At 54.6% G+C, this 18,567-nt stretch overlaps 1 protein-coding gene across 4 annotated transcripts in view; it reads left to right on the top strand.

The window, feature by feature from the left end:
• Positions 1–18,567, top strand: part of AKNA (AT-hook transcription factor) — a 49,941-nt gene that overhangs the window by 9,598 nt on the left and 21,776 nt on the right. For all 4 annotated transcript variants that reach the window (XM_015569896.1, XM_015569897.1, XM_006772875.2 and 1 more), the window contains 6 exons: positions 3,733–4,148; positions 6,931–7,985; positions 9,500–9,574; positions 14,920–15,076; positions 15,801–15,955; positions 17,696–17,755. In XM_015569896.1, the coding sequence (XP_015425382.1) occupies positions 3,857–4,148; positions 6,931–7,985; positions 9,500–9,574; positions 14,920–15,076; positions 15,801–15,955; positions 17,696–17,755 (1,794 nt within the window). In that variant the 5' untranslated portion in view covers positions 3,733–3,856. The remainder of the gene's footprint in view (positions 1–3,732; positions 4,149–6,930; positions 7,986–9,499; positions 9,575–14,919; positions 15,077–15,800; positions 15,956–17,695; positions 17,756–18,567) is intronic.

Here is an 18,567-nt window from a genome sequence, read left to right as displayed (position 1 = left end):
GTGGGGGAGATGTGCAAAAGGGGGGTGGGGTGGGGGGTAGTGATTGGTGCTTCCTGGTGGGGCTAGCTTCTCCAGGGCTGGCAGGGACCTTTGAGGGGACTTCATGCTAACAGGGCTTTCCTGGATTCAGGCCCCAGCTCACATGCTAGAGCCTTCACCCCGCCCCTCTGTGCCTTTGCCCATGCTGTTCCTCCTGCCTGAAATGCCCTTCCCTCTTGTTCTTCACCCAAATCCTCTTTGTCCATTTGATGCCTCTTCAATAACTCTCTGTATTGTCTTCCCCCCACCTTGTCTTCATTTGAAATTTTGGAACGCTTCTGCTCATTTCTGTATTCCCGAGTCTGGTGTAGTGCTGGGCACACAATAGGAGGTCGTAGGTTTTTTTTTTTTAAGTTAATTTTCTCAATATATATCTTTGTGACAGTGAAATGGGACCCCAGAAGGAGGGTAGCAGTTCTGAGGCTGTTGCCCTCAGAAGCCAACGAGACAAACAGGAACCCCAAAGTTCATTTAGCCACCTCCCAGCCCCACCTCCCAGGGCCATCCCGCCTGGTGGTGGCAAGAGCAGGTGGCGTGTCTTCGTTTTACAGTGAGGAAAGCCCGCCAACGGCTCACCACGGAGCAGCAGCACCAGGCCCGGAACCCGGTCTCTCACGCCCAGCTGGCTTCTCTCTCACAGCAGCCCAGTGAGCCCGTGTCCTGGTGCAGCCCGAGGCTGGCATGTGGTTGGTGCTCATGCGTGTTGTTCACTGACCAGCTGACTGGCCGGTTCTGAGCTCCGCAGCACCAAGGGCTGGGACTTGCCTGGAAGACAGAGTCCCTGCTCAGAGAGGCTCGCAGCTTTCAGGGCCTGGGGTGCCTGTGCAAACCCCCAGCCAGTGACCGCAGCTGCCTCCCCCGGTCACAGTGAGATTTCTGAGCTGACTGAGTCATCCCAGGAGACAGGATGTTCCTCTTTGTGCCCCGGAGGCCTCTGTGATTGGGCAGGCTGCTCTGTGGCGTGGCTAGCAAAAAGCCCTTGAAAAAGTCAAAAAACCACATGCCTCCCCAGCCCCTTCCTCAGGCAGATGTTTCAGAAATAGAAAAGCAACAGCTCTTAGCACCTGTCACACCTGCCATCGTAGCAGCGGCGAGAGGTCTAGTCAAACTGAAGGGCTGGCCTTGCCAGGGAAGCTGGTTTAAAACGCAGACTCCTGGGCCCTATCCCCAGGGCCGCCAAGTTCCGCTCTTTGGGTCGGCCTAGGGGTCTACATTCTTAGAGGATTCGTAAGAGCACTCAAGTTTAAGGCCCACGAACAGGGATTTCCAAGAGGGGTAGAGACCCCCCAGAGGGTATGGGAAAAGGATTAGAATGTCCCTTTAAAATATTTATTTTCTATTGCATCTTTGATATATTTTTTCTAATATATGTAATATATTAGCATGAGACTACATGTCTATAAAGTTATAAGAAATATACGGGGTTAGGCAATAGTAGATTTACAGTTGTTCGTATAGAAAATAATACAATAATTAATAAGTAGTAATACAAGAATAAACTGTTTTGCGTACTCACAACTGTAAACCTACTTTTGCCCCACCCTATATATAGGGTATACAAGCAAATTTATATTTTTCCTGATGAGCTGTGTGATTAAAAAAAAAATTTTGGAGACCACTGGGCTTTTCAAAGCAGACACTTTCAAATCTTGTTCTGTCACTGAGCAGCTGGGTGATCTTGGCCAAGTCCCTTCCATGTTGAGCTTCTGTTTCCTCATCTGAAAAGCAGTTTTCCTGGGACCCACTCTCCTGAGAACATACAGGTAAAGCTTCGAGCCCAGGCCGGCAAGAGAAGAGAAGCCCGGGGTCACTCACAGGGTGATCTGGAGCACATTCTGTGGGAGAGAGGGAGATAGAGGCAGGGAGGGGAAGAGGCCCCTGAGCTCCTGTCCAAGGAGCAGGGTTGCAGCCTGAGGGGAGAACGTTGTTCCCTGTCCCTACCCCAGGCCTTGAGAAGGCTGTAGCTTTTCTCGGGCGGCATGTTCCCTGGGGAGCTTTCTACCCAGAAATAGTTGCCTGCTGACTTTTCTCAGCCGTGCAGATCAGACTGACCAAGACCCAAGTGCTCACGAGGCTGCGGAGACAAACACAGACCTGTTTGTCCTCGGAGGCCCAGTGTTTTTTATACTCAGTCGTCTCCACCGCATGGAGGGAGGAGCCTGACCTGGGCTCCAAGGTGACCTTTCACCCCAGCCTGGTCCTGGCTGATGTGTGGCTTCGGGCAAGGCCCCTCTGCTCTCTGGGCCTCAGTTTGCCCACCTGTAGAGCCAGGCCTGGAGGCCCCGCCGAGCTCCTTGCCGGCTGCTCTGTAAGCTCTGTTCCCAGGACTGTGGTGCTGGGCACAGAGGGGGCGCCTGGGCCGTGTTGGCCATAGCAGGCGGACAGGGGAAGAAGGAGGCAAGAGGAGATGAGAGGGAGGGAAGGAGAGGGAAAGGAGAGGAGAGAAGGCAGGTGGGGAGGAGTCCTCTTTCTGCTGCCACAGGTCCCCAGGCAGCCAGCCAGGCTCCCCACTTCTGGTTCATCCCCCTGAGCAGCCAGAGAGGAACTTGTAAGCCACACCTCGGTGTGCTCTCCCGGATCTGGGATGCCCTCCTGAGTCTGGCCACCACCCCTCTTTGCCCATACTCTCTACCATCCAATTGATAGTGGTTTGTACCAGTCACCCCTCCTGCCTCTCGGCCTTTGTACTCGCTGATCCCCCTGCCTGGAATGCTTTTTTTTAAAAAAAAAATTGAGGTGATAGTCACATAACATAAAATTAACTATTTTAAAGTGAACAATTCAGTGGCTTGTGGTATATTCACAATGTGCAATCCCCACCTCTATCTAGTCCAAAACATTTTCATCACCCCCAAAAAGAACCCTGTGGCCATTAAGCACTCACTCCGCAGCCCCCTGTCCCCCAGGCCCTGATAACCACCAGCCTGCCTTCTTGCATTTACCTGGTCTGGATATTTCATGTCAATGTGGCCATGACTGACATGACTTTGATGCCAGAGTGTCTGACCTCTTCACTCAGCAGAATATTTCAGGTGCGTCCATGCTGTAGCAGGGATCAGACCTCGTTCTTTTATGGCTGGTTAATAGGATATTGTACGTTTAGACCATGGTTGTTTATAGTCACCGTTGATGGGTGTTTGGATTGTTTCCACCATTGGGCTCTTATGAGTAGTGCTGCCGTGCGCGTGCGCGTGCATGTATTTGTTTATCTGTTTTCAATTATTTGGGGTCCTGGAATGCTCTTTTCTCCATCCCCCTACTCCCGATTTGGATTCTTACCAGAGGGGGGTCAGGGAGGGTTCCCAGAGGAAGTGGCTTCTCAATGGGCTGGGCCCCTGCCCTATCCCTTACCCCCCAGGCTCTGGCCTGTGCCCAGTGTCCATGCACGGAGCCTGGCACCTGGTAACAATCCTAGCACACACCCCACACCTGCCAGTGCTGGCCGCTGGGCCCCTTATCATGTATCTTGAGTCATTTCCCCCAACTCTTGAGGGAGCTGGGAATTGTTACCCCAGTTTCACTGATGAAGAACATGAAAACAGGTGACGTGCCCAGGGCCACACAGCTTCATGGGGATGGAGCCAGGAGCTGAACCAGGGCTTTTGATTCCAGAGTTCCTGCTGGTAACTTCTTGTTCTGTAGAAAGAAGGGGACTTGAGGGTTAATGCTGTCCCTCGATTGTGTCCCCAACAGGCCGCAGGCAGGATGGCTGGTGCTGAGAGGAGCCGGTGACTCTGATGCCCTGAGTGGCAGCGCCACGTCCTGAAGATGAAGTGGCCCAGGTGAAGCGGTCCAAGTGAAGCGCAGGCCGGGCCCAATGGCCAGCTCGGGGACCGAGGTCCACTGGTCCGAGCCAGGCCTGGGGAAGGGTCCCCCGCGGCGGCGCTGGACCTGGGCCAAGGAGGAAAAGGATGCTTGTGGGGGCGGCCCGCACAGCTGGGGAGCCGAGGAGCCCTTTCCCAGCGCCACCAGCCCCGAGCTCCTGGAGGACTTCTGCCGGGCCCAGCAGCACCTGCAGCCTCGGCAATGGGACTCGGAACCGCAACCCGATGGGCACCAGGGATCTGGATCCGAATCTGGATCCGAATCGGGAGAGTCTGCGGAGGAAGGTGAGACTGACTCCCCCAGCCTCACACTATCCCCCCAACGTCCTACCTTCTGGCGGGAGGCGGGGAGTGGGAGGGAGTTTTAGAAACAATTTTAATTGAAATCTATGAAGTCTATAATTTAAAAATTTAAAGATTTAAATTACATAAGTGACATTGTTTATTGCAGGAAATAGAAAAAGAGGAAAAACTAAAAATGACATATCCAGATAACTTTTTTCCTTACGTGTCTACAGATGCAAATGTAATATGACTGTATTGTAACCTGCTTTTCTGTAACTTAATAGACATGAACATTTCCCAGCTCATCAGATAGTCTTCCACAAGTCACTCCTGTGGCTGACTGGGAGTTCCGTGGTGTGGACATTCTGAAATGTGCTGGCCCAATCCCTTGCCGCTGGGCACTTAGGTCGCTGCTAGTTTTGCCATTATAAACCATGCGGAGATGGGCGTCATTAGCACATCTCTCTCTGCACACGCGCTTTGATAAGAACCCTGGTCATTGAAATGGCCTGGTTATGCCCGTTTTGAAGATTTTGTAAAATCTATTTGGCAGTGGGGATGTTGGCATCCCTTGTTTTCTAAAATAAGTCTTCCCTTTGCGTGGAGACCAACTTTAGACCAACTGGCCAGGAAGTGCTTGGCAAGTCCCTCTCCTCTCTGAATCTTGGTTTCCCCATCTGTGAAATGGGGGCAATAATGCCCTTGGGGATAGCAAGAGCTCAGTGCATGGTACCTATTAGACGTAGAGTATGAAAGGAACACCCCTGTCTTAGGATTCTGTGAATCAGGCATTTCTTTCCCACATCCCCCCCGCCCCCGCATGGATGGTAGAGGAACCATCAGGCTGGTAGTGGATTTTTTGTGCCATGATCCAAAGTTCCTCATGCCAGATCTGCCCAGAGCTACCCACTCAGGATCTGATTTTGAGCTCTCCCTCGGGACGGTGACTGGGATGCACTGGGAGGAGAGGGCAGAGGCATCTCTTCCTGAGGTCACATGGTAACCCCCTGCTATGATGTAACAGCAGCTGCCATGTCCTTTGCCCCTACTGTGTGCCCGGTGCAGGGCTAGGCACAGCCCGGGACTTGTCTCATTCCCTCCAGGTAGGAGGGACTAGCCTCTAGTCTGAGGAAGGACTGCCAGAGAGTCAGAGAGTCAGCTATTTGCCCATGGCCCCCTGGAAGGGATCAGAGGGACCAGGACCGAACCCAGGGCTCCCTGGCTCCAAAGCCCGCTCTCTTCATCTCACTGCATGACCCCCAGTGGCAGAAGCTAACTTGCCTGCAGGGCTGGGACCTGGGTTTTAGGTCCAGGCCTGCTGTGAACTGCTGTGTGATCTTTGGCAAGATGCTTAACCTCTCTGGACTTCGCATGTGCTGCTGTAAACAAGAGAGACTTGCTGAAGGATATTTTAAAGAGTTGAAGGATATAGAGATTCCAAGGGGAGGGGAAAGAGCACAGGGGAGCAGAGAGTGGTACAAGGGTTATGACAAAGGTGCTTAACCAGAGCAGAGAGTCTGTGCCTGGCAGTAGACAGACTGTGTCTCATGGAGCTTTGGCTCTATCTCAAAGGCTTTCATCGTATCGAGGACAGAGAAGGTGCTCAATAAACACTGACTACATGGCTGATGTATAGGCGAATGGGTGGGTAGGTAATGGATGGGTAAGTGGCTGGGTCGATAGGTAGATGGATAGACGAGTGGGTGATGGATGGGCGGATGGATGAGTGACTATTTCTTGAGCACCTACTATGTAACAATGACAACAATTGTCCATTTTCTGGCGCTTGCATATTTTATTGTCCTCCCTCCTTCCCTTCCTTTCCTTCTTTCCATTAAGTCAACAAGTATTAAGCACCTACTCTGCAAATGCAATAGTAAATAAAAACAGGGTGCCCTGATGCTTATGGAACTTACAGTGTAGTGTGTGTGGGGGGGGGGGGCGGGGATATTCATGATACAATCACATAAACAAGTGCAAAACTGCAGCTGTGATAAGTATTTCCAAGTAAAGGTATTCAGCCTTGTGAACACGTATGAAGGGAGATGTGGTAAGACTTCCTTGATGAGGTCAAGGTTGAGCTAATGCCCGAAGGACAAATACGAGTCAACTAGGCCAAGGGAGGGGAAGGGTGGAAGGACCAGCATGTGCAGAGGCCCTGTGGTGGGAGAGGATGTGGCAGGACTAGAGCAGGGAGAGGCAGGGGGACCCTGGAGAGAGACGGGTCAGGAGAGCTAATGGGGGCTGGAGGCAGGGGCCTCAGGACCTTATACAGGTTCAGCTCTATGCTGGGAACAACAGGAAGGTGTTGATGAGTTTTCTGACGGGGCGGGGCGGGGGGTGAGGGTGAGGACTGAGGAGACGATCAGGTGGCCACTGCAGGGCTTCAGGTGAGAGGATGTTGTCTCAGGCAAAGGTGGTGGTGCCGGACTTCAGAGCAGTGGGTGAGTTGACAGCTCTACAGGAGGTGATGGAGACAGATTGGATTATGGGGTCAGGGGGGCGGGGGGCGATGACAAGATGCCTCCCAGTTCCTGGCTTGTGCAGCTGGATGGGATGGTGTTGCCATTTGCTGAGACAGGTTTGAGGTTTGTGTTTGGAGGACCTTTGAGACAACCGGAGGAGGTGAGGTAAGTACGTGGCCATCGGTGGGTGGGGGCTTTCTGGGCGTCGTGCCATCCCCACTGATGAGGAAACGAACGCCCGAGGAGTGAAATGACTTAGGCAACATTCCACGGTGAGTCCAGACCTGAAAGTGCTAAGAGAGGACCTGTCTTTCCAGAGTTCGAAGCAGAGGATGTGGACAGCCCAGAAAGTTCCAACTTGCCCCCCGACTGGCTCCCCCAGCAGGGACCTCCCCCAGGCATGACGGAGGAGGAGCCAGAGGAGGCCCTCGGGGATGACGAAGCCGGAGAGAGCTCCCCGCGGTCGGAGTATGAGGCTAGTCTCTGCTCCGGGGACGATGGAACCACCAGCCCCGTGGCTCTGGGGTGGGGTCACGCCACAAGCTGGGTGGCCTCGGGCAAACAAGCCAGTGGAGACGAACTTCCAGAACATTCTGAGGTCAACCCAACTGTTGACCTCAGCTCTGCAAAGTCCTGGAGCAGCGGGACCATGAGCCTCGGCCACCCTAGTGACAGCCTTGATTCTACCTGGGAAGGAGAGACGGGTGTCCCCCGGCCCACTGCCCTCGAGGAAACTTCACCACAGAGCCCCAGCCACCACCTCCTAAACCCAGATGACAGAACTGGAGGAGGCGTTGCTCTAGCAACGCCCACGGAATTCCAGGACTCCTCAGTCCCCCCAGCCCAGAGCCTCCAGAGTCCTGCAGATAGATGGAGGAGAGGAGCGGCCAGTCTCTCCTGCCCTCAGCCGGGGGACCACTCCTGGAAGCGCGCACGGATATCACCTAAGGCGCTCCCTTCCCGATTCACTGGCTCCATCAGCCGCCTGAGTCCTCCGCCCAGGCCAGCCCCGCAGGACAGGCCGCGCAGGCCGGGAGCCACTGTGGCTGGCCGCTCATCTTCTGATGCCCCCAACTACGGCCGGGGGCGGCTGAACTACCCACTCCCTGATTTCTCCAAGGTGGGACCCCGGGTGAGGTTCCCCAAAGAGGACAGCTACCACCCCCCCAAGGCCAGGAGGCACAGCAGGCAGCCTCAGGACCCCATTCGACCCCTGATTTTCAAGTCACCTGCTGAGATTGTGCAGGAGGTGCTGCTGAGCAGTGGGGAAGCCTGCATGGGAAAGGACCCACCCCCTGCCCACCCCATCACCAGGGTACCCCAAGAATTTCAGACGCCCGAGCAAGCCACCAAGCTGGTCCATCAGCTCCAGGTAAGCTGGACGCATGCCTACAGGCATGTTGCCAAGGCACCTGCCGCTGGCCTGGGAGGGTTGGGGCCCCTCAGGCTGGGCCAGGAGCCCCTGCTGCTGGAGAGAGAGAGGCCTGTACCCTGACCCATGGACATCGTCCCAGCCCTTTGCTCAGAAAGAGAAGTGATCATGCGGCAGGGATGGTCTGTGTTTGTTTTTAACTTCTGCCGTGAAAAAAAATTGAAACATACAAGAGTGAAAAATAGCAAAAGGAGCCCCCATCTCCATCACCCAGTTTCCACCCATTTACCCATCACCCAGCCCCTGGCAACCTTTTTCACCTATGGCTCCCCTCCCCCCACTCACCCTACTAGAGTATTTTGGAGCAAATTTCAGGCATCAGATCATTTTATTCAAAAAATATTTTAGTACATACATTGAAAGATAAGGATTCTCCCTTAAACATAACCACAACACCACTATCAGAGCTAAAAGTTAACACCGATTCCTTAATATTACCGATACCCAGTCCATGTTCAGCTCTCTCCATGTGTCTCATAAGTGGCTTGTTTGCTGTAGTGGGTTCGAATTTGGATCCAAACACAGCTCATCTCTTTGGCCAGTGAGTCTTTCGGGTTGTGATCACCTGTTTATTTCCCCTCCCAGGTAGGGAGTTTGGGGCAAGCACACATCGTGGGTGGTCCCGTCAGGGGGCCGGGGGTGCCTGCTGGCCTCTGGGCTGTGATGGGAGTGACCACCAATGCCATTGCCTTGGTCAAGCTCTTCCTTCACTTGGGGTGACAAATGGTGGCAGCCTCAGGTTACTGTCCTTCTGTGTGTACGTGATGGAAATTTTCTGTAAAGTAAAACTTTCCCTGACCCACTGCTTGGTTACCAAGGTCTCATTCCCATCGGGGAAAGATGCTTGATTCTGCTCTCATTGCCAGTTTTCAGAACAACGTGCCACTTCCCTGGCATCCTGCCAAGGTGACCGGTGACGTCTGCTTTTGCTTTCCCCTCTAGCAGGACCTGTCTTAATGACGCCCTTCGGTTTTGTTTAAGGAAAATAGTGACTCTGAGTAGATGCAACCATCATTTTGAAGTCCTCTATTTTTCCACCAAGGGAACCCTCGATCGTTCATTCTTTCAGCCATTAAAATGTACTTACTCAGCACATACTACTTAAGCTGCGAGTGGGCGGTGGGGAGGACAGATGGGGGCCTCACCTACCCACAGAGCCCACAGACGGGAGGGGGATCTGGATGCGAGTAGTTACGGTCCTCGGTCCTCCGTGATGCGGGTATGTCATGCTTGGTACCACAGCCCTGGGGCCTCCTCCCTGACTCCTTGTCCGGACGGTGGGAGGGCTGCTGGCTGAGTTGCCCTGCTGCCTCTCACACCCCAGCATTTGGGGGTCGGCATTGCACGTGAGCCTGAAAGAGCCTCCCAGAAGCCCTTTTGCGGGGTGGGTTCCCTGTGGGGGCCTGGCCGTGAGGAGGCTGGGCGGTGACCACTTTGCTGTCCCTGCCCTGCAGGAGGACTACCACAAGCTCCTCACCAAGTATGCGGAGGCCGAGAACACCATCGACCAGCTGCGCCTGGGGGCCAAGGTATGGCTGGGTGGGGGAGGCGTGGGCCCTGACCGCTGGGGGATGACCCTTTCCCACAGTCTGCCTCCTGCCTCCCGAGACCTGCCTCCTGGCCATAGTGGAGCCCAGTCCTTCCTGTCCTACCGCAAGGTCACGTGGTCTGTGACCTTGACCAGAGGTCTCCAGGCCCAGGCTCCTTTACTAGTTGACGTTCTTGAATCCTAGATTCCAGGGTCCCCAGGGACTGCACCAGAAGCTCTCTCCTTTTAGGTGAGCTCTGGGCTTAGGTCACCTGGGCTCGATGCCTGAACCCATTATTGCTCAGCTGTGTGACCTTAGGGAAGATCCTTGGGCTCTCTGAGCCTCAAGGAAGTAGCACAGGATTTCTTCTCAGCCTCTGGTGCTTGTTTCCTGGGCCTGATCCTCCCTGGGTCCCCACTCTGCCTTTCTTCTTCCCCACCATTGACCACAGCCTCCCCCCTCCGCCCCCTACTGAATGCTGAGTGAGTGCCAAGTGTGTAGCAGGGGAGAGCATAGAGGGAGAAACCCACCCACCCAAATAGAGCTGGCTGCCCGCCTGCCCAGCCCCCACCCCAACTTGGGAGGAGGCTGAGGGACCTTCCCCTTTTCTGGGGTGAGGCAGGAAGTGAGACCTGCGGCAGCCCCTGTGGTTTCCTGTCTCCCCCTCCCTGCTCTTGCCCCATCAGGTAGCCAAGGAGGAGGGCGCGGAGCTGAGGGGCAGAGGTGCAAACACTCCCCTTCCTGGCCTCCCCTCTCCAGACCCCCACATGCTCCGACCCTCCCCCTGCCACAGCGCTGCACTCAACCTTCTAGCAGTGCTCGAGTGTGGGCGGAAGCAGCCAAATGAGACAGCGGAAGGGGCCTGTCCTGGAGCAGTTCTCTGTCCCCACACCGGCCTCACACACAGGCAGGCCCTTCCCGTCCCAGCCTCCTCGAACACATCTGTACAGGGGGTTCATCGGACCTGCCTCTGGGCAGCCAGTGGGCTCTGCCCGGTATCTTAAGCCTCCTCACAGCTCTGAGCTTCTGAGCGGACTCAGGGGTGGGAGCGAGGGGTGCTGGGAGGACAGTAGAGGGGCTGGGTGGGGCATCCTCTCCCCGGAAGCCACATTCTCATGACTGCAGACCCCAGAAGGTCCTGCGGAAAGGAACTGTGATCTCGGGCAAACCCGCAGCGCCCTGTCTTACAGATTGGGGAACTGGGGCCCCAGGAGAGGCAGAGGCTGCCAGAGGTCATGGTCAGGGGCAGAGTCCCGAGGCATCTTCTCCCTCCCGCCTTTCCTGATGAAGGGGAGGAGTCAGTATAGGGACCTGGCACCTGGCGAGTTCTTCCATAGAATTGGGGAATATTATTCTTATGAACAGTGTCACTGTGGAGGTGTGTACTGGGTGCCCAGATGCAGCACAGACACAGGCAGGTGGACACGTGGGGCACAGCCCGGTGCCGCCTCGCATCCCCAACCCAGTGGGGACTGGGTCTCCCTGTGTGCGGTCACCTCTGCTGCCTGAGACCCCTCAGGAGGGAAGCCGGGCGGGCTGGGAGTGGTTCAGTGCCAGCTCACCCACCCCCTTTCTGGGAAAAGGCCTCCTTGCCTGTGGGTTCTCCTCAAGAGAAGGGGGGGCATGGCCCGCTGGAGCCTTCTAGAAGCAGGGCCATATGCTGCTGGTCACCCAGTCTCACAGCTGCCCCGGGGAGCAGGAAGGCAGGGCTGTCCATCCCAGCGCGCTGAGGACACGGAGCCCAGGAGGGGAGGGGACTCGCCAGGTCCCACGAGGCCTAGGGCTTCCAGCCAGGCTTCTTGCTCTACCCAGGGCTCCGTAGACTCCACCCTGGGCAGGGAGGTGGAGGTGTTCCCGCTCCTTCGGGCCCCTCAGCCCGAGTGACCTCCCCTGGACCTGCTGAGCCCCTCCCTCTGCTCCAAGTCCTGCGTGGGGAGGGCTGGACCTACGTGGGGGAAGGAGGGAGCCAGGCTGGAGATGTTGCCGTGGGCACCCAGGCCAGGCTTGGCAGTGGGGGGCCAGCAACAGTGGGGGCCCAGGGAGGAGACTGCCTTTGCTGAGCAGTGAAAGGTGCCAGGCCCTGCCAAGAGGAAACCGAGGCTCAGACGGGCAGGGGGGTTTGCTTAACATCCCACGGCTGGCAAGGGATGAAGAGCTGGGACTAACCCGAGGCCTGCCTGTTCCAAAGCGGGCGCTGCTCCCCACACTCGGTCTATGGCAGATATGAGGGGCCAGAGAGCATGATGCTGATGGAGTGATAACAGCAATAACAATAAGGGATGTGAATGGCCACTGTCCTGGGGGATTTACCGTGGGGGAAACTGAGGCACAGAGCGGTTACGTCATTTGCCCAAGATCACTCCATAAATCGGTGCCAGAGCTGGGGTTTGATCGGGCAGTTTGGTTCCAAAGCCCACGTCCACCACCACACCGTCTAGCAGAACCAGGCTCTGGCTTCTGCCGCTGGGGAGCTGACCAGGAAGTCCATGGCCAGGCCTGGGACCATCCCCGGATCAGGACTGGCTGGGGACAGGGAGCCCGGGTGGTCAGGCATCACTATACCTGGCTCTGTTCTCTACACCACAGTTTATGGTGACCTCACATATTCGTTGTCCAGTGGCCACCTCCCTGCAGCCTCTGTCCCCCATCTCAGCGCCTCTCAGCTGCCGGGGGATCTGGGAGGCTGAGGAGACCAGAAATTACCCCAAAAAGAATGGAGGGATGGTGGAACACTGCCTTTTCTAAAAGTGTATGGTTTGAGGGCCACTAGTTGGTCCAAAAGCCCCTGGTGGAGGTGGGATGTGGTGGGGGTTGGAGCAAGAGAGGTTTCCATGTTCAGAAGAATTGAGGAAACATCTCCTATTCTCTCCACTCTCTCCCCTTCTCCACCCCATTCATAAAGCCCATTAGCATTTTAAAGGCTGGGAGAAACCCATCTGTGCAGAGTGCAGTCAGTTATTTAACCCAATGTTTCCCACACTCACAGATTCCCCATTCACCGCCTAACCCCCCTGAGGGAGGGAGTGCAGCCTCGGGGAGCACCATGGGACACTGAGGCTTTAAGGGGCACCTTGGTTCCTGCTGTGCTCTGGAGACGGCTCAGTAGCTGTCCACACCATCCTCAGCCCCCGCCCTGCCCCAGGGCATCTGCACACGCCTTTGTCCCCTCTGCTTCAAGCTCCTCTGATCCCCAAAACAACGGGGCCTCGTGCTGGAAGCTGCTCAGTTCCTGTTGCTTCTCAGGTTGGGCCTTGGTGGGCCACGTCTGAGGTTGGGGGAGGGACAGGTGAGACAGGGGGGCACGGAGGGCTGGGCTTCCCCCAGATTTGGGTCACCCTGGGAGGAGAGGGGTGCTGGTGGGCAAGGCCTCACGGTTGGGTCTGAGCAGATGGCTGAGGGGATTATTAAAATCCAGCTTTGTTCTCTCTGAGGCTGGGCCTGAAAGAGGAGGAGGCAGCTGGAGGCCGAGTGTGGGGTGTGGGGTGTGGGATGGGGGGAGTATGCCCAACTGATGATGCAGGGCCATTGTCCCTCACTTTGGAGCAGATTTTTCTGCCACAGCCAGGACGTGAAGAGCAGCTTAAGCAGGGAGAGGCTGCCTGGGGGCTAGGGAGCTCCTTCCACCAGGCCCACCCCGAACTGCCCTCTCCTGACCTTGGGGAAGCACAGGGAAGTAAGATAAGCTGCCTGAGGACCTGAGGAGCAGGGGCACTGAGGCAACACAGGGGAGTAGCTTTTCCAGGGACCTGCCTTGGAGGGGGAGTGATCTGTGGTGATGCTGATGCAGGTGATAATGGTGATAATGATGATGAATACGATGATGGTGGTGATAGTGGTGCTGATGGTGCTGAATAAGATGATGGGGATATTGAGGTGATAATGGTGATAATGATGATGAATACGATGATGGTGGTGATAGCGGTGCTGATGGTGCTGAATAAGATGATGGGGATATTGAGGTGATAATGGTGATAATGATGATGAATACGATGATGGTGGTGATAGTGGTGCTGATGGTGCTGAATAAGATGATGAGGATCTTGGCGATGATAAAGGTGATAATGGGGATAATGATGATGATGGGGATAATGGTGATGATGGTGATGAATGTGATGATCATGGTGATGAATGATGGTGTTAATGGTGATGATGCCATAGTGAGGTATTACAGTGATGATGGCGATGGTGATGGTGGTGATGGTGATCATGGTGATAATGGTGATGAATGATGATGGTGTTAATGATGATGATGGCAATAGCAATGGGGATTATAGTGATGGCCAGGGTGTTGACAGTGCTAACAGTGGTGATGAAGGTGATGTTGAATGTGAAGGCCGTGGCTGCAGTTCACTGAGCACTCACTGTGCACAGAGGGCAGTTAAGTCAGCTGCTCTGGGACTCAAAGGTGGACGTGAACCCAGGCTCTGCAGAGCTCCCACGTGAAGCAGGGATCAGCGAACTTTCTCTGCTGAGGGCCACACAGTGCATATCTTCAGCTTGGTGGACCACGCAGTCTCCATGGCAGCGACTCAGCTCGGCAGTTGTAGCATGAGAGCATCCAGACTCAACACCTACACAAATCAGCATGTTTGTGTTCACTAAAACCTTATTCACAACATGCCATAGTTTGCCAACCTTGCTGTAAACGACTGTACGGCGCATGGGCCTCCTTTAATTCTGAGTTTCGAAAGTCTTCCTTGGCTGGCTGCCCGACTCCAGACTTCTCTCTCACACCCTGGGCTACTTACCACATCGGATTTCTCCTCGGTGATGGCGATCTGCTACAACTGAGAAAGCAGTTCATTTAGTTGTTGGTTTACTCATTTACTCAAAGCAGCCATTAATTGCTGATAATTATTATTAGAAAGTCTTTATTCATAAATATTATATCATTATAAAATAATTATGCTTTCTCTATGTTAAGTGGTATTTTAATATTTTATTATGGTTATAGTATAAATTGTTATAACAAATATTATTTTAAAATTATCAACCTAAAAACACATGGACTTTGGGGTCAAAGCCAGTTTCTAATCCCAGCCCAAGGATTTGTCCGCTGGGGATTTTGAGTCAGTGACTTAACCTCTCAGAGTCCCAGTTTCCTCTTCTCAGAAATTGGGACTAGGGTCCCTGCCCTGCTTCCCTTTGGAGACCACCATCAGGAGAGAATGAAATGTAAGCCCTTCACCCAGTGTTTGACTTCCCTACCCGAGGGCTCCACTGACAGGGAATAACAAATGCATGTTTTTTGAGCGCCTGAGAGATGGTGTGAACGAGGGTAAGACCTTTGGCGTGGGTTTGCCCCCATCCTGACTTGGCCCTGCCTGTGCCCCTCCCCCTAACAGGTAAACCTGTACTCGGACCCGCCCAAACCCAGCCACAGCATCCACACGGGGATGGTGTCCCAGGGGACCAAGGTCCTGACCTTCACCATCCCACACCCCCATTCTGTGCAGCGGTGGCCGGGGCCTGCTGAGGCCCCACAGACCTCCGAGGCCTCAGGTGAGTCTGGGAGAGGAGTCATGGCCGGAGGGCTCCCTCTGCCTGTGAGTCTGCTCAGGGGCCATTTGGTTCACCCTCAGGTGGCACTGGCTTCAGACCCGGGGAGAGAGGAATGTGCGGCCCCTCTCGGGGCCCTTTGAGGTGAAGAGGTCAAGTGGAGGTGTGGAAAGTGTCTTGCTTTAAGCCAGAGCAGCTGGGGGATGCCCTCACTCTGCCACTTGGCAGTGATCTTGGGCGAGTTGCATGACAACAGAGAGTATTGTCACCGTGGAGCCCATATGGGGACCAGGCCCTGTGCTCAGCCTTGCCACACATGATCCCATTTAATCCCCCGTTAATCTCCATGGCTGGGTGCCTGCTGGGGTTACCCATTGACGGTTAAGAAGACCGAGGCTCAGGAGAGGCGAGCCATTGCTGAAGGTCACACTGCTGTACAGGGGAGGGTGGGGTTAGAACCCGCATCTCCCTGAGTGAGAGCCCACGCTGTTGCTGGGAGTCCCGAGCCTGGCTGGGCTCCAGCTGTGTGATGCGGGGCAGAACCAGACCTTGTTCTCTCCAGTCGATGGGGACAGCACTGCCCAGCCCACTCCTGTGGGCCTGGGTGAGGAGGGCGTGACCAGGAGCTGAGTGATGGTGGAGGCAGTGGTTTGGGGGTGCAGCAGCAGGGTCTCAGCCCCAGGAAGGACCATCCTTGGCTCCAGTGTCCCGTGGTTGTGTATTCCAGGGGGGTCGTCAGCTCCAGGAGACCCAAGCCCCTCCTCGTCCTCCAGTGCGCCCACCTCAGGGTGTCTTCCGGAGAACCCGGGCATCGCCCCGGACCAGGCCCCGGCACAGGGGACCCAGGAGCTGGCTTCTCAGGCCAGACGGTTCCTGGCCAAGGTGAGTGGAAGCCCCTCTTTGCCATGTGGGACATAAGTTGCCTGGAGAGAGTGGGGCCTTTGCCTGCTGAGCCGGGAGGCTCTGTGAGGCTCACTGTCCCTCCCCTGCAGATGTCCCTGATCATGCCTCCCCTGGCTTTGGAGGCCACGTGGCTCCAGCTTCCTCCTCGTCACCCTGAGTGAGGGTTCACTCCCACATCACCCAGCTTGTTAGTTCATTTCATGACAGAAATCAGTTCTCAGCCACCCCTCAAAGGGCCTTCATATTTTCATCACACAGCCTAATAACAATGAATTGTTTGCAGGTCTGTTTATAAGTACACCCCTGGCCTTATTCCAGAAGCAGTTAGAAAATGCACGCATTATAACCACATCATACGAACGGAAGTGAGGAAACTGGGGCAAAGGGGAAGAAAGGGTAGGAAAAAATTAAAATGAACTTTGGGCGAAATGAGTAAACAGAGTATTCTGTTGGGCCCTGAACACTGTCGGATTCATGTTTGCCTTTGAGCTTCCTGGTTGTCAGTGCAAAAACGGAAATGGAGTTGTCACATACAAGACCATGTTCAGAAAACTAATTCCTTCAGAGACACACAGGCATCCTTTTCTTTTCATGGTGATAGCTTTATTGAGATATTATCGACTCATTTAAAAGGAATGGTTCAGTGATTTTTACTGTATTTTCACAGTCATGTACCACCACCACAATCAACTTAACATTTTCATCAGACATAAGAAAACTCCATATCCGTGAAGTAGTCACTCCCCAGGTCCCCTTCCCCGACCCCTGGTGGCTGCTCGTCTACATTCTGTCCCTGTGGGTTTGTCTCTCCTGGACATTTCATATGCTAGTTGTCCCTTTGGGTCTGGCTCTAGGATCCCCAAATCATCGTATGCCACTTTGCCTGATGAAAACGTTTATTATCACAGTAATAGATACACACAGGACGCAGGTATAGTCAGTGAAAAGTCTTTCTCACCCTTGCCCTTCGTTCCAAGCAAAAATGTTCAACGCACTCACATGCATTTACAGAAATGGCCACACAGTATAGGGTACCTTGACGTTTTTAATGTCCCACACTCGAATATTTATTTCTGGGTGGGCAATAAATTTACTCTGTTCGAAGTTCGAAGGAGATAGAGAGTAGAAAACGTCCCTCCCATCCCTGCCCTTCCACCACCCAGTTTTCCCCAGAAGTAATTAATGTTTCCGTGTCTTGCATCCTTCTGGAGAGAGTTTATATACAAGCAACTGTATTTATAGTTTTCCTTTTTTATTCGCCACATATTTTATACAGATGGCAGCACACGAGAAACGCTGCCCTGGTCTTGGAGGCATTCATACATCAGAACATGCACATGTGCCTTCCTCTTCTTGTCTGCACACTATTCCACAGACAGGCATTTAAACTATCCCCCCACCCCACCCCACCCAGACCACGCCGCAGCACAGATCCTGCCTCGTAGGTCTTCGTGCACATGAGTGAGTGCGCTTTGCTGTCCTTAGATTCCTGGAGGTTCTCCTTTAATTTTCCCAAGGCGGCCATGGCCGGGGTCGGGGATGAAGTCAGTTTCTGGCTCATGCCTCTCCGGGCTTGGCAGAAAACGCACATCGCGAGGCGGGACCCAGCTCCTCGTGCCAAAGCGCGGATGTGGCTGAGTGTGGGGGTCCGCGGGGTCCGCAGGGCTCCTCTTCGAGGGTGCGGGTTCATGGTGCGTGTTTCCTTCTCCCCATGTGCAGGTGGAGTCCTTCGTGGGCCTGATGCAGGCAGGACGGCTGACGCCCCAGGATCAGCTCAAGGTACCGCCCACTTGGGGAGCTACCCTTCGAGCTGCCAGATAACTGCTCTGTCCCCCATCTCCGAGCCTCTGAAGCCCCCTCTGCCACAAGACGGGCCAGAGAAGCCAGACACAGCATCTCCTTTCAGAAGAATCGGCCCCTGCTTAGCTTCCCATGATAGTGATCGTTACCTCGCAATGGCTACCACTTATTAAGCAACGGTGGTGGTGTGCCAGGCACCGGGGCAAGCTGGTTAAGTACCTGATTTCATTTTATCATCATAAAAACCCAGAAGAGCAGTGACAGTCCTCATCAACATTTAACTGGGATGCAGCCGAATGCCCGAGAGGGGACTTGGAGGTCACACAGCTGATAGATGGCAGAGCCTGGTCTGTCTGAGTCCCACGCCCAGAGTCATGATCACTGCCCTGCATGGCTTCCCACCAGTTATCCCGCTCTCGGCCCAGAAAGAGGCCTTTTCTTTTTTCTTTTCTTTATTACAGTAGTAATTGCCCCAAACTGAAAACTAGCTGGGGAGCAGGGGGATGGGGGAGACCCCTGATCTAGCCATTATGGACTTACTTCCTTTTGGACTTTGGTGTGTCTAGGTAACTGTCGTATGTAAAACTTGGGTTTCTGCTGCATCCGCCAGTGTCCCAAAGGACCAGGCAGAGCCTCAGAGCTGGGGGGAAGGGGGGCGGCGGTCAATGAAGGGGCAGTTAGCAGGGTTGTGGCAGCGTCAGGGGCCTGACCAGGAACAGGGCAGCCCAGCGACCAGCACCTGCGACGGAGCCGTTCCTCCCGGTGTCTCCTCTCGCCCACTTGGCTGCCTC

This window comes from Myotis davidii, unplaced genomic scaffold, assembly GCF_000327345.1.
Source record: "Myotis davidii unplaced genomic scaffold, ASM32734v1 scaffold866, whole genome shotgun sequence".
Lineage (NCBI taxonomy): Eukaryota > Metazoa > Chordata > Mammalia > Chiroptera > Vespertilionidae > Myotis > Myotis davidii.
The sequence above is the reverse complement of the archived record's forward strand: the minus strand, read 5'-3'. Positions and strand labels throughout refer to the sequence as shown.